General features: G+C 37.3%; 1 protein-coding gene across 3 annotated transcripts; it reads right to left on the bottom strand.

The window, feature by feature from the left end:
- Nucleotides 1-2,562: 2,562 nt before the first annotated feature.
- Nucleotides 2,563-13,829, bottom strand: il23r (interleukin 23 receptor). Of its 3 annotated transcripts, XM_026998862.2 has the most exons (13): nt 13,693-13,829; nt 12,397-12,616; nt 11,988-12,260; nt 10,860-11,002; nt 10,550-10,712; nt 10,005-10,087; nt 9,427-9,631; nt 8,992-9,183; nt 8,716-8,814; nt 4,858-4,941; nt 4,293-4,380; nt 3,895-3,985; nt 2,563-3,705 (listed from the first exon to the last, which is right to left on the bottom strand). In XM_026998862.2, exons 2-13 carry the CDS (start codon nt 12,461-12,463, stop codon nt 3,106-3,108), a joined length of 2,088 nt encoding a protein of 695 aa, XP_026854663.2. In that variant the 5' UTR covers nt 12,464-12,616; nt 13,693-13,829; the 3' UTR covers nt 2,563-3,105. The 3 variants fall into 3 exon arrangements, with proteins under 3 accessions (XP_026854663.2, XP_026854664.2, XP_035380419.1); XM_026998863.2 differs by lacking the exon at nt 11,988-12,260; XM_035524526.1 differs by lacking the exons at nt 12,397-12,616; nt 13,693-13,829 and having other exon boundaries at nt 12,043-12,144.

Genomic DNA, 13,829 nt, shown 5'->3' with positions numbered 1-13,829 from the left:
TACCATCCCCAACATTACTGTCATTATCACGACAGTGTATAATTACTGTAATATTTTGAAGGTAACACTAACCATTGAAATGAAGACTGAGGGGGGAGCAAATGTCAGCAACAAGAGAAAAGTGACACTTTGATGTCTGGAAAAGTGAATATATGAATATATTCATATATAATCATATATTCCTACCTATTCAGAATCATTATCATTTATGTCATAATAGCTATTTTTATGTCAAAAATGTATTTAAAGTGCATCTTATACTAGCTGTTGAGTAGTGTTAGAAAACCATGACCTATCATCTTTTTATGCTGAAAAAGTGAAAACTGTCATTACTATGTCACTACCAACACACTACCAACTTGTGATTATAAAGACAATTGACGATGGTAATGATAGTTTTCAATTTCTTCATCTGTATCTGTTTAGAAATTAAAGAAAGCATAATACTGTGATTTTATAATAAAAATAAAGTGAAACTACTTCCTAATTTCCACTGTTTATCACTCAAAATGACCCCCAAGACATATAGGCCTATATATATTTGTAATATTGCAGATTGCAATTTATGATAACAACTACTGCCTTTATGTACTCACATAGCAGTACTACTATCATCTATCATCAGTGATGAACAAGGAGCAGGTCTATGATGCAGTAGATAAATGAAGGCCTGCTCAGTAGAAGTTGGCTTGGCTTTATGTCAGTGACCATGTACTAAGCGCCACCTACATCCAAGAGAACTGTACAGCTGGGTGTGCAGTCACCTGTGATGGATGCACAAGCAATTTTTGCTCTGGTCACCGAAACTACAGACAAGGATTTGTATTCAGCAATAATTCGAGATGTGGATGCACAGGACTGCACTCAGGTCTAAACTATGAGCCGTGTAGACCATAACCCCTTCTTGTGGCCAATTAGAAATAATCTGTGGAATCAGCCACATGATTGCCTTTGCCTTATCCCCCCCACCTCAGCTAGTGACAAAGAGGTACATGCGCTTTCCTGTGGATGTCTGGGTGCAACTCTATTCCCATGTTGAGATATGAGATTTATCTAGGAGGCAGTCCTTGGGTTCAAAAGACTCATAATTAAAATAAGTTCTCTTTCTCCATCTCTTTTTTCTGTCTCATATTTCTCTCATTCTCACATGCACTTCTCTTTCATATTTTATCATGTTCAGTGTTTTGCTAAAGCTAAAGTACTAGCCGAAACGTCATGTGTGTGGATTACCATCTATCTCTTGAGAGTCTTTAAGACTATGCTCTGATATGTTTAGATATTTTTCTGCTGTTTGAGTTTGATGTCAATTACATTTTATTTTCTTGTGAACAACTCATAGTCTTATTTAAGGTTTGGTGTATCTTTCCTCTATTTTTTCTCTACTATTCAGTGAAGTTGTGAAGAAGTGAAGAGGTTTTACTGATCTCATCTTATTTTACAGGTCTCCCCAAGTACTTTCCTCAAACTATTTTTCTCTTATTGGCAAATAATTTCAGTGATGTGAAGTCTAGTTACATAATATAGCATTATAGGCTTGGTCTAAGCCATTTTTAGTGGTTAATTATTGTGAAACAGTCGCTGAGTTTAAAGTTAAATAACCCCAGCATGCACACAGCAAAAGTAACTTGCACCTCCTTACTTCATTAAAGGTTGAGAACCTTCTCAGGAAGTCTAAAAACAGCCTTGTGAAGACATGTGGTTCAACAAAGTGAGAAAATGATGAAAAAACAGTACTGAAATGATCCCCTAAGCAAATAGCCAATCAAAACACATGGTATAACAACTAGTATAACAGGTTCAGTATAACAGGAATTAAATCTCACAATAACATTTCATAAACAGAGCTTCTATGTTGTATGTATGTTAATGAACATTTTGTTTATACACACATGTATAAACATTCCATATCTTTACATGAGGCAGTTTTAGAAAAGTAAAACCATAGCCACCTAACCATGATGAAAACAAGTATATAGTTATGACAAATTCAGAATTTGGAGGTGTCACGGGAACGCTCCCCGACACAAGTCACGTGGTATGGCCTGCCACGTCCAGGGGGGTTTCCCATAGTTTGTAGCCACACCCTCCGTGATGGCACACACCTGTGCAGGGATTGATGTTAAGTGTTTGTCTGTCTATTTAAACCCCCGCCTGTGTGTGCCTCGTCATTGGTCATTGTTACTATTACTGTCATTGTTAGCGTTAGTGTCATCATTAGTGTTAGTATAATCATTTATATATCCACTATTAGCGTGATCCAGCGTTTAAGTGTCATTGTTATTGTCTACACTGTCTGTTATGTGTGAGTGCCTTGAGTGTCATATATGTTTTATGTTATTAAATGTATTACCAAATCGAGGGAGTCTGTGCCTCCTCCTCCATGCCCTGCGGCACTCGGGCCAACATCACATCAACATCATCAGGGGTATGGTGAGAAAGCCTCAATGATTAAGTGACTTTTTAATGATTAAACTGTTAAATCTAGGTGTATTATTTAGATAAGTTTAAGTAATTGTATTTAATTACAGTTTAATATGATGAAAATAAAAATATGCCTTTTCTTATCACACCTGAAATTGAGTTCAAAAAAAGGTACACCTAAAGTTTTCCTGACATTTCAAAAATTATACATTTATTTTTGACAGAGTAGAGAAAGTCCTGGGGATACTAATAATACAAACTAAATGACAAGCTAACAGACTGTCCATCTTGTTTGTGCAATTGTGTTTTGTGCAGTTTTTTTTCAGAAGTGTGAAACCTCTTGGTTTGACTCTAGAATTCAATGTAATCTTCAAGAAACCTTGCCATATGTCATTTTTCATGGGCAAAGGTTGTAGTTATAAGACATTTGGGGGGCACTGCAGCTCTATCACACATACATTAATGCTAAGGTGCAGTGTCACTATAGATAAACACTTGAAGTAGTGATGCTGAAGTTATTACAGAGATCCATGAACAATGTGTATCCTTAGAGAGATTGTTCATAAAGCAGTAGGTTTCCTTTTCCAGTACATAAGTCCATTTTTGCTTAATTCACATGTAATTATCTTGATGTTATATATAGATGCTATAATTAATGGATGCTATATAATTTTCATTCGAATTTCATTCAAATTGTTCATCAGAGCTCTTTAGCACTGTCTTAACACCTTGGGGTGAGAGGCATCTGGTATTAAGGTTGGCTCTCTCACACCTCATCAGGTCATTGGGCAGTACTGCTTGGCCCTGATCTGTGTTCTGATCACCATTTACATTATCTGCCAATGTGGCATCTCTTTGTACTCTCCACATGTTTTCTTGTATAGATATTTGGGAAAGAAAGAGAAGCCCATCAACATCCACAGATATGGGTGCTCCATCCACAGTCAAGCAGCTATTTAGAGGTCTGTGCATTCCCTGACTTGGAAAAAACACTTCCTCAAATTGAGTGAAGGCAGGTGAGGAGGAGACCCAGGCATGCTCATCCTCTTCTTTCTCGACTGCCTCAGAGACTGCCACCAGTCTTTGAGAGACAACTGCTAGTTGAGGTTTATAAGGACATACTGCCCAGTCCTGTACTGCCTTCATCTCCTCTAAGGGGTTTTCTGTGTGGGCTGTAGGGTAAGAGTCCTTCCTTTCCACAGGGGGATTGAAGTCCTCAACAGGAGACAAAGGTGGGTCGCTCTCCACTTGTTGCCAGCACAGATCAGAACCACATGACTCATCCTAACACCAAGAACATAAACCTGAACATGTCACCACAATAAATTACAATTTAAAACACATCTAGCAACATCACTCACATGTCGTGAATAAATACTGAGATTTAGAGTAAAATACCAAGATTACAAGGAGCATTCTAAAGCAAAAAATGTTTCCAAAATGGTTGATAGTTTATGGAGTTTATTTAGGTACCTTCAGTAGTTTAATGGCATTACTGTCTCCAAGTTTAGGTAAATGCTCAAAAAGCCAAGAGGGTCCCATTGACATGCACACCTTCCTTATTCTAAACAAATGTTTTTAAGAGATTTTGAAAAGGCAGATTAAATAGTATGTTCATTATAAAGACAAAATTTTCATAAACATCACCTATGAACATTCAGAAATTATATCAATTCACTAAGAAATTTTCAAATTTCAAATCTGTATAATTAAAAAATTTTTTTTTACTAACTGGTAAGTAGATTCTTACTCTGAACTCCAATTTAGTGATCTTTTTAAAAACTGTGTGGAATGTTGGATGTCTATGTGGATTTTCCCAAATTAATTTGTAAATAATTAACTTCTGTAAGAGCATAATCTGACTACATCACCTTTGTCTTGCACATTTCAAGTACACGAGATTGACTATGATGATTAGAGGAACAGCAGTTATTAGGCTGATCCCAATTACCATTTCATCTGAAAAAGAGCAAAGTGGTTTGTTCAGAAAGTACTTTTAAAATGTGTCTAATCACACGAGCAGGTGGAACCTTATGTATGTAAAACCACAGGAGTATTACCCATATGCCAAAGCTAGTTCCTCTACAGCAAGAGTACTTAATTTTGAAACACGATTACAGCTTTATTTCCTCATAGATCTCATTGCTTTCACTAATGCATCACTGATATATATGCATAGCTACAGTAACTGCAGTTTCTGTTTAGGCAGCTTGTGTAATTCATTGCTATGTTATAATTTAAAAGCATAAATTTTATAGACCATCACAGAAATTTTGTAAAGGGTGCTGTGGGAATTTGTAAAGGGTATTACTAATCATTGATTCATTTTGTCCACCAGAGGTAAAAATATCTGTCCAACTGACAGCTAATTATTGGCCAGATTTCCTTACACCCTTGCAGGGGCAGCTTTACCCCTGTGTCCTGTTGTAGCTTTACCTTTGTGTCCTTTATGTCCTGCTGAAGCTAACCTTGATATAGACATCTCCTGATGAAGAATGCTCTTAGGTAGGTCATCCACATCTGAAACCAGAACACATTATTAGAATTAGATCTTTAAAAAAGCTAACAGTATATAGACAGTTCTAGTGATCTCCAGCTATCTGCAGTTAGCCTACTTGAATGACACAGGTGGCAAATGTTATTGTCATGGGCGCATAAGGTGCAGAAAAGGAAAGAAAGCAAACATGAATCTCCAACTGAAGAGTTTAATTTAAAGAACAAAAAATGAAACAGGACATAAAAGTGCACTAACTGGAACAAAAGGAAGCCAATGTAATGGCAATGAATGACAACCAACAACGTATAAAGGGATTAACATAATAACATAACAACCCCCAGGTGTTGTGGTGAGTGAGACGCAACACTGTTTTTATAATATATCTGTCATGTTTGCCATTGTCTACTTGTTAAAATTGCTGAGGGATCAGATACACAGCATGGAACTAAATATCGATGAGGTTTGGGCCGTGCTGGGAGCATATTCCAGTCATCTGATGGCCAACAGGATGTCTAGGTATGACCTTCAGAAAGCCTTCAGGAGGGCTAATAGAAGTTTCAAGTTTCAAGTTTGGTTTATTTGTCACATACATAGTCATACACAGTATAACTCGCAGTGAAAAGTTACAGTGACAGAGTGAAATCTTGCTAACAGAGCTTGAAAATCAGATGCATGTGGAGTGGACTATGCTCAGCCAGAGACTGCAGAGGAAGACTAGCACTAGAGGATCCTCTTTCTCACTACCAGATGATCTTAACATTGTTAATGCTTGAGATGAACAACACCTCCAGTACAGTGAAACTCCCAATTGAAAAAAGCAGCTCACTGCTAATTCTAACAACATCAGGGTCTTAAGAAGATCAGCTCTAAGGAGGCTCCAGGACTTGATGGCATCTACAGTTGTGTCCTGAAAGCATTTACTGGCCAGCTAGCAGAGGTATTCACCGACATATTTAATTTCTCACTGTATCCACTTGTCATCCCCACCTGTTTGAACATCTGTTTAACTGGATATTAGATTTCCTATTGGGCAGGCCATAGGATAGTTGGACTAAGCAGCTTCCTGTCCTCCACCTGCGCCCACAGCACTGGTGTACCCCAGGGATGCATGATCAGTTGGATTTTCTGTTCACCTACAATTGTACCGCACAATGCAGCGGCAACTTCATTTTGACGTTCAGAGATAACTGCCATCATGAGACTTGTTTCTGACAATGATCAGACATTTTTCAATTTCTTGGAGTATTTATCAACATTCCCCCAACCTGCAGGTGTTGAAAAAGCTTGGCATGCCTCAATATCCTCACCAGCTTTTACAGATGCACCACTGAGAGCATCCTGTGTGGCTGCATCACAACCTGCTATGCTGTTTGTTCTGCTCATGACTGCAAGAACTTACAGTGAGTGACGAGGTCAGCTGAACTCCTCATAAGCAAAGAACTTCTATTTCTGTGCACAGAGTTAAGAACAGCTATTATCCCCAAGTTGTCAGACAGTTGAGTAGTTAATAAGGAGAAGGAGTTGTTCATTTATCCCTATAATTCCCATAAACTGCCATGTTTCACTTGTCACTCGTTATTTTAATGGTATTTATACTCTAGATTGCATTATTCTACTGCACATTTGGACTTGGACGTTTATACTTTAGCTGCTATATTGTCACTTAAATTTATATACATATTTCTGTACTTGTATTTATATAAACATATATACATATGAGTACATACCTGCTTATTAACCTGTATATTTTTAATTTTATGCATATTATATCTAAGGAGACCTATTCCAGGGAGTTCAGTGCCAGTTAACCCAGTGTGAGCTGTATGAATGACAAACAGACTTTGTCTTTGCCTTATTTATATAAACAAAGAAAACTATGCTGAGGGCTGCTACCTGAGAAGCTATCTCTGCATATAGATATAGAGGAACTGAAAATAGTGATCTATTTTTAAATGAGGTAATGCAGTAGCCAGTAGAACTCTGCCTACATCAAGCCTCAAGGGATGCAAAGCCTGAGAGAACTGGTCTAAGATATGAAAGTGATATCTTCTAAAATCAATCAAGCATAGGGTTTAGGAAAAATGAGAAACAAAACCTTTACTTCTTTCCTGTATTTTGACCCATTTTCAGACATTCTCTTCTGATTCTAAGTTGAGAAGGACATTAACAGCTGGTATACATAGTGCATATTTGTACATTATAAAAAGTCACACATCTTCCGTTGTTGCCCCAACTTCCTGTTAAACAAACCACTTGTTTAAAAAAAAGCAGCTTATTGACTTAGCCATGTTTAGTGCACTGTAACCCCATAAGGAAATGCAGTAAATAATCTAGCTAGCTTTAAAAAATTCTGTAAAACATTGATATGCATCCTAAACCCAAAAAAGGGTAGCCCAGAATGCTTTGAAAATACTTTTAAAGGCCACAGCTCATCGCAGAAGTAAGAAGTTTCCATATAATCATTAGTTTCCATATAATCAGTTATTCTGTATGAACTATGTGCTGTCGGGGAGGACTTGTCCACAAATTTAAACACACTATCACATAAAACTAAATTTACTGAAGCAATGAAATTTGTGCTAATATATAAATATTATTAAAGTTTCAAAAGAAACTGTTTACTACCCTAGTACATATAGTCCATATATAGAATCTGTAAAAACAGCCAATTTTGAAAACACTGTTTCTTCACGAGATCAAACTCATTTACATATCTCTGCCTATTAAGCCTACAGCAGTTTAGCACCACTCACATTGCAGTTCTGAGGGCTTTTTGAAACACATTAAAGGCACAACACAGCCAATCAGAACAGAGCTAATTTATTTTATATCCATCTTATAGGTGCAGTTATAGCTGCAGCCTGTTTAATTCAAGGGGATCAAGAGAGTTTGAAAAGTGGTCATGTAAAGTTTTCAAAGTGAGAGTTTGGAAAGTAGCCAGTTTTTAGAACATATATAAAAGAAAAATTTAGGATATGGGCCCTTTAAACAGTGAAACTTTGAAAACTGACATTTGGGCCTGTCCCGTTGACTATGAGGTATTTTTTCCATCAAACATGTAACCATATTCTTGTTTTAAAAAAACAAAACAAAAATGGGCTTTGTAGCACAGAACTATTCTCATTTGGTCCAACTACTTTTTAGATAGCTCTACGTCTGCCATTCACTTCTCACAATGAAGCTGAAACAAGCCAAAACTACTCAGTAGTGCCTTCAGGAGGGTAATTCACAGGTGAAGGTTACTGGAAGTAGATGAAAATCTTTTCAGTAAATGATGGCAAAAGCTACTCTCATAGTGTGGGTTAGATATTGTTGTGTCTCAAATCAAAGGCAGGCAAACGTTTTCCATTATTCACATCTGAGTATTGCAATTTAGATCTTCTAGGGACAGGATTCAAGTGTTTAGGAGTGCCATGCTGTTCACAAATTTCCGGTTACTGTTTAAAGCAGTGTGGGAATAAAGGTGCGTTCTGATGCTTCGTCAAACCATACACCACATCACACTTCCTCCCCTATCCTCCCGCCCCATACCCGTACCTTGCATGTTCACATGCACGCAAAAGCATGTGACTTCATAACAACCCATAGAATGTGGCTCATGGTTTGTGTTTAATGTACAGAAGCTTCAGTGTCTTCAAATGCAGTAACGCGGTAGGCCTCCAGCCCCCCCCCAACCTCCAGGTCTCAAGTACTGCAAGAGTTTAGTGTTTGTCTGTACACCTGATTTCGAGTTTTTAAAGTGGTCAGTATCATTATGCGATATATGTCTATATAAATGCAAAGAAACTTGAACATACTTTCCCCTTTAAAATCGATTTGTCCAAAGGTCGGGTCTGATACTCCTTCAGAACTCTCAACATACAGTGAGATATTATAAAGAGTACAAGGTGCTGCACCTGAAATAACATGTAAGTAAAAATATAATTAACATTGGTCTTTTCTATGAACAAGAATACTAACTATAAACTACATATATCTGTGTAGTTTAAACAGCCATGCCTTGTCAGGAATTTATTCACATTTTATGATGCTTTTAAAGAAATGTGTGTTGGCTTTGATGCATTTTCTCTTACCGTCAATGAATGTGGAATTTTGGTCTCTTCTGATTCTCTTCCACTGCACTTTTAGTTTGCTGCACTCCCACTGAACTACAAAACCCAGCATTTCCTCTGAGGTATTACTGTACGAAGGATGAGATGTATTCCAGTCCAGGAGTATTCTGCCACCTGCTGCTCTACTTAAGTATATCATCGGAGCTGGTCTGCCTGCAGTATTTTCACAGATCGATTTAATTTCACATTACATATATTTGATTATCAACTGAATGGATGATATAAATCACTGTAAATGCATATATGCTCACTTTATTTAGCAGAAAACTCTATTGTGGTTAATCTTATAAACACAGCCCAAGCTTAATTTGGGTTATCATGCACTCCAACCTACTGTGCATATCATGTTATAAGGCTCCAGCTATACATATAAAACAGAGTTAGCAAAGTTCTCACCTGTGTAGATCAGACTCACAGAAGCTGGTGGGGAACTGCCTGCTGATGTAACAGCACTGACATTCAATCCAGTCACTTCCAGGGGCAGCTGCAGTGAGCACTGTGTTACCAGTACTGAGAAGTTCAAAGTGTGTGTGCTACCATTCTGTTGATAAATCAACTCATAATACTGCAGTTCTCCATCGTGATCTTCTGAGGTAAAAGCCTGGGAATGAGTACTGTTTTAATAACCACTGGAAGGACTTGTGGTATCTCACTTAGGTCATATGTAGCTGTTATTGTAAAAAGCGTATTAACCAAAAACACTTGAATCACAACTTTATATGTATTTTATGTAATGTATAATGTATTTGCATTTCTGGGGAAAAATAGTTCTTAGTATGTTAATTGTAAGAAGTTATCAGCAGAGAGAGCAGTTGTACTTCCAGGTGCCTTCTTCGTCCCATTTGTTTGGGCTATGCTTTGTAATTGTCTTACATGATGAGAAACTGCATCAGTTCTGACTTTATGGTTTCACTTCTACTGCTTGGATCTTGTAATTATATCTCTCTGCCACTGAGTGAGGTCATAATACCAACCTTCCACAACACTCTCACATTCTGAGTGTAATTCCCTTCATTTCTCCTGATGATTCTCCACACATCAAGCTTGCTTAAGGGTGCTGGGGAAATGTATCAAGTTAAAGTATATATATATATATATATATATATATATATATATATATATATATATATATATATATATATAGAGAGAGAGAGAGAGAGAGAGAGAGAGTTTTACAGTGTAGTAAAAGATGTAGAGATATTACATATTAATATGTTACAGAGAAACAGAATGTTTTAGGCAGAGGTTGTTCATCAGCTGTGCAAGCAAAGTGCTTCTGAATTAGTAACCTGGCTCCTCCTCCTACTAATTCAGAAGCACTTTGCTTGCACAGCTGATGAAGGACCTCCATTCGAAACATTCTATTTCCCTGGAATGCACAATTCTGCACAATTCTGACTAATACCCCTGCATTAATATTGTATTTAAAAAAAAGACTTCTAATGGTGCTGTAATATATGTGCTACCACAAAGGTTTCTAATAGTGCTGTAATATATGTGCTACCACAGCTTTCCTTACCTTTTCTAGGGCTGGTTTTATTGACTGGCTGACTCCACAAGCTGCAGTTAAGCCTCAGTGTGGTTGTACAGACTCTAAGCTTAAACTCATAGGACGTCAATGGCTCCAAGTTTTCCAGCATCAGCAGGTTTCCTTGATGAAGCTGTGTCACATTTCCCTTCATCTTATCAGATATATTAAAGAAACCCTCAGTCTCAAATTAGTGAGCTTTGATAAGTGATCTTTTGTAGCAATAATGCAACCGTGACAGTGTTACTTAGAATTAGCAGTTACTGGCACCCTCATGATATTGAAAATGTTCAGCTCTTACCCAGTCTGAAACACCATGTGTTATTCGGAACCTCAGGTCAGAGTTCAGAAGCTCCATGTTGTCTGAGGTCTGCCAGTGGATGCTGGGGTACAGGGTGTCTTTTGCGAATACAATCTCTTTGATAAGTGGGGTGCTTGGAATCACTACAATAGAGAAGAAAATGATCCTGTATTGTCTATATTCTAGTAAAAGTCAATATTATTATCATTCCTTCTCACCATAGGCATGCTGAGTAATGAGCAAAATACAGTTTCTCCAGGAGACAGTACTACATTTCACATGACGCTACAGCAGACAATCAGTGATAAATACAAACTGTGCACCTTTAGATTATACATAAACTATGAAACTATACAATAATCTACACAGATAACTATACAGTAGATTTCAGCAATCACTAAACACAGGCTAATACATGAATGAAATACACAAAATGTACGTTCTTGTCAAACGTCAAGCAACGAACATTATTAATTAACAAAAAAAACCCTGCGTTTTTTTCAGCAACCACACAATTTTTAAAATGTAGATCTAAAACTATGGTGAATAAGGCTTTTGCTACTTTGTGCCTTTTTTCGGACACCCACTTCCAAGTCATCTAGAATACCCAAGACTCTTCTCTGTCCTGGCACCTGGCCACAACACTTGTTAGCTAAGGCACTTGTCTTTGTAGGAAGACTGAGAACTCAGCTCTTCACTGAGCACTAAGTACATATAGATGAACTTATTAAAAACAACTTTTACTGCCTTCTTTTGCACTTATACCAGGGCTTTAGCCTGATAGTATTCTTAACACAAAGCTATCTAAGCTCAGATGAGGATGTGTTTTTGATAGAAAATACAACAGCACTTTTGTAAATTGCTCTGGGCAAGTGTCTGCCGGATGTATAAATGTAAATGTACTCAACTACCTAAATTATTGGGAAATAAGCCCAGCCATTTTGGATATATGTTGAAAACCATGTTGAAAGAGGTTTGGGCTTATTGGGCTAAATACTGAACCCATAAAGTCCTCTATCCACTGGGAATCTTCTCTTAACTTCTTAATTAAACACTTTAATACTGTGATGAAATGTTGAATTGCTAAATGTGATGCAGAAAAATAAATGAAAAAAAAAAGGAACATACATTCAACATTAATGTCCCGTCCACACACAGTGTGAAACTTCCCATTTAGTTGCACCTTGCAATGGAGCCATGATTTGGGCCGGCTGACAATGAGCTGTGCTGTCACTGTGGAGCAGCTGGTCTCCCGGATAACCTCCTGCTTGTCTAGCTCAATGACAAAGAGACTGCCACAGCGATTGGTGTCGGATTGGCAGTGCACCGTCAGGTTGGAGCCCATGGCAATGACTTCTTGATCTACTTTCAACTCCCCAAAACATCTGATTCTATAGCAGTCTGTGAGAAGTCACAGTCGGTCAGATTATTCACAGTGAGGCAGAATTCTCCAAAGACAGCTACTGATGGAGTGGAGTAATTGTTAAATCTGAAATTGCAAAGTAGTCATGTAGGCAATCATGGCAAATACACTCACCTCTTGATTTGCAGATGAGCAGTAAAAGAGAGCCAAGGTGCAGAACTACATGGAGATAATCCGTCATGCTTCTCTTGTGCTGACTCTCTTTGGCAAATTACAGTTCATCAGCATTACTCTGTCTCTCCAGTGCTGATTCTTTGAAAAACAACTTGCCACCATAGCAACTCACCATGGTTCTGCTTTTCTTCTTTTTCTGATAAAGCGATTATCTCACACTCTGTAGGAGTCAAGTAACCCATTAGCAGGAGTATGTGAACTCAGAGGTTGCATAATTCTTGGAGGGTAACCATTGATAAAACAAGGAAACAGCAACAAAGCAGCAACAAAAATATTTACAAGAATTCCATATGCAAGGCCAAGAGTTTGCTTGTACTGTCTGCAGTTGCTTTATGCTGCTGCCTTCTGATGCTATTCTGCTTTGCAGCAAAATTCTTCAGTGGTGTAATGGAGCTTTTAAGGGTCACTGACCTAGATTGGTGGCTTTTATGCCTGTGCTGAAAAATCATTCTGAGCATGCAAGTGCCCTACTTTAATCTTCCTCCTTTTTTAGTCATCATACTTTTGTTACTTCAAGCTGAAAATGTTGAAGGCACTGAATGTAAACTGCATAAAACCTTATTAAAACTCTTATTTCATTACTGATCAGCTTTTATCATCCCAATGTGTGGATTGTTCTGTTCTCCAATATTTCACAAATTTCGGACTTCATTAATGTAAATTTAATGTAAATGAGGCTTAAATAAGGTATATAAAATAAAATATATAAAACAGAAATAAGTTTTAAAGTCCATGTTCCCACAGTAAGCTGTAGTTACACAGTCCTTCTCTTTCCACTTCCCCTTAGTATTCTTCCATTTCCTCTGTCTCATTCCTATGGTAGTGCACTCATGAAAGCTTTTTGAGCAACACTAAAGGATCAAGAACTCATTAATAGATTTCTGCTGGTATAAACATTGGGTAAGCAAATCCTGAGTAAAGAGATCTTTGTAAAATAGTCACATATGCACACAACATTTTGAATAAGATAATCATAAGATTTTGACCTGCTGGTTGTTACTGAGAAATAATCTAGACAATTACAGAAGTAAGCGTAAATAAATCATGATATACTCATGTATAGACTAACAGTCTCTGATCTGAGAAAAACAGGCTACTGAATATGTATTAACATTAAAACAGTGAAAACCTAACAGTCTACTTAAAAAAAAAAACTATACAAACATTTATGTGAAGTCAAATCAAGCAATAATCAACTAGCATCTGATAACGAATATCACAAATTGAAGTATTTACCATTTGTGTCCTTATCACTAACAAAAAATTGATATGCTAAAATCTGAAAGAAAAGGAAAATGAACCACTGTAGCTGGTCTTCATATGTTCCCAGTGAGACATGTGTGAATGTAACACATGAACCAGCCAACTTCAGA

Source organism: Electrophorus electricus, chromosome 3 (genome assembly GCF_013358815.1).
Source record: "Electrophorus electricus isolate fEleEle1 chromosome 3, fEleEle1.pri, whole genome shotgun sequence".
Lineage (NCBI taxonomy): Eukaryota > Metazoa > Chordata > Actinopteri > Gymnotiformes > Gymnotidae > Electrophorus > Electrophorus electricus.
The sequence above is the reverse complement of the archived record's forward strand: the minus strand, read 5'-3'. Positions and strand labels throughout refer to the sequence as shown.

Coding starts and splice junctions, on each gene's coding strand:
- il23r (XM_026998862.2), bottom strand. CDS start 12,463: ATGACGGATTATCTCCATGTAGTTCTGCACCTTGGCTCTCTTTTACTG. Junction 9,184..9,426: donor TGTGAGTCTGATCTACACAG/GTGAGAACTTTG, acceptor AAAATACTGCAG/GCAGACCAGCTCCGATGATA. Junction 3,706..3,894: donor ATGCCATTAAACTACTGAAG/GTACCTAAATAA, acceptor TCTTGGTGTTAG/GATGAGTCATGTGGTTCTGA.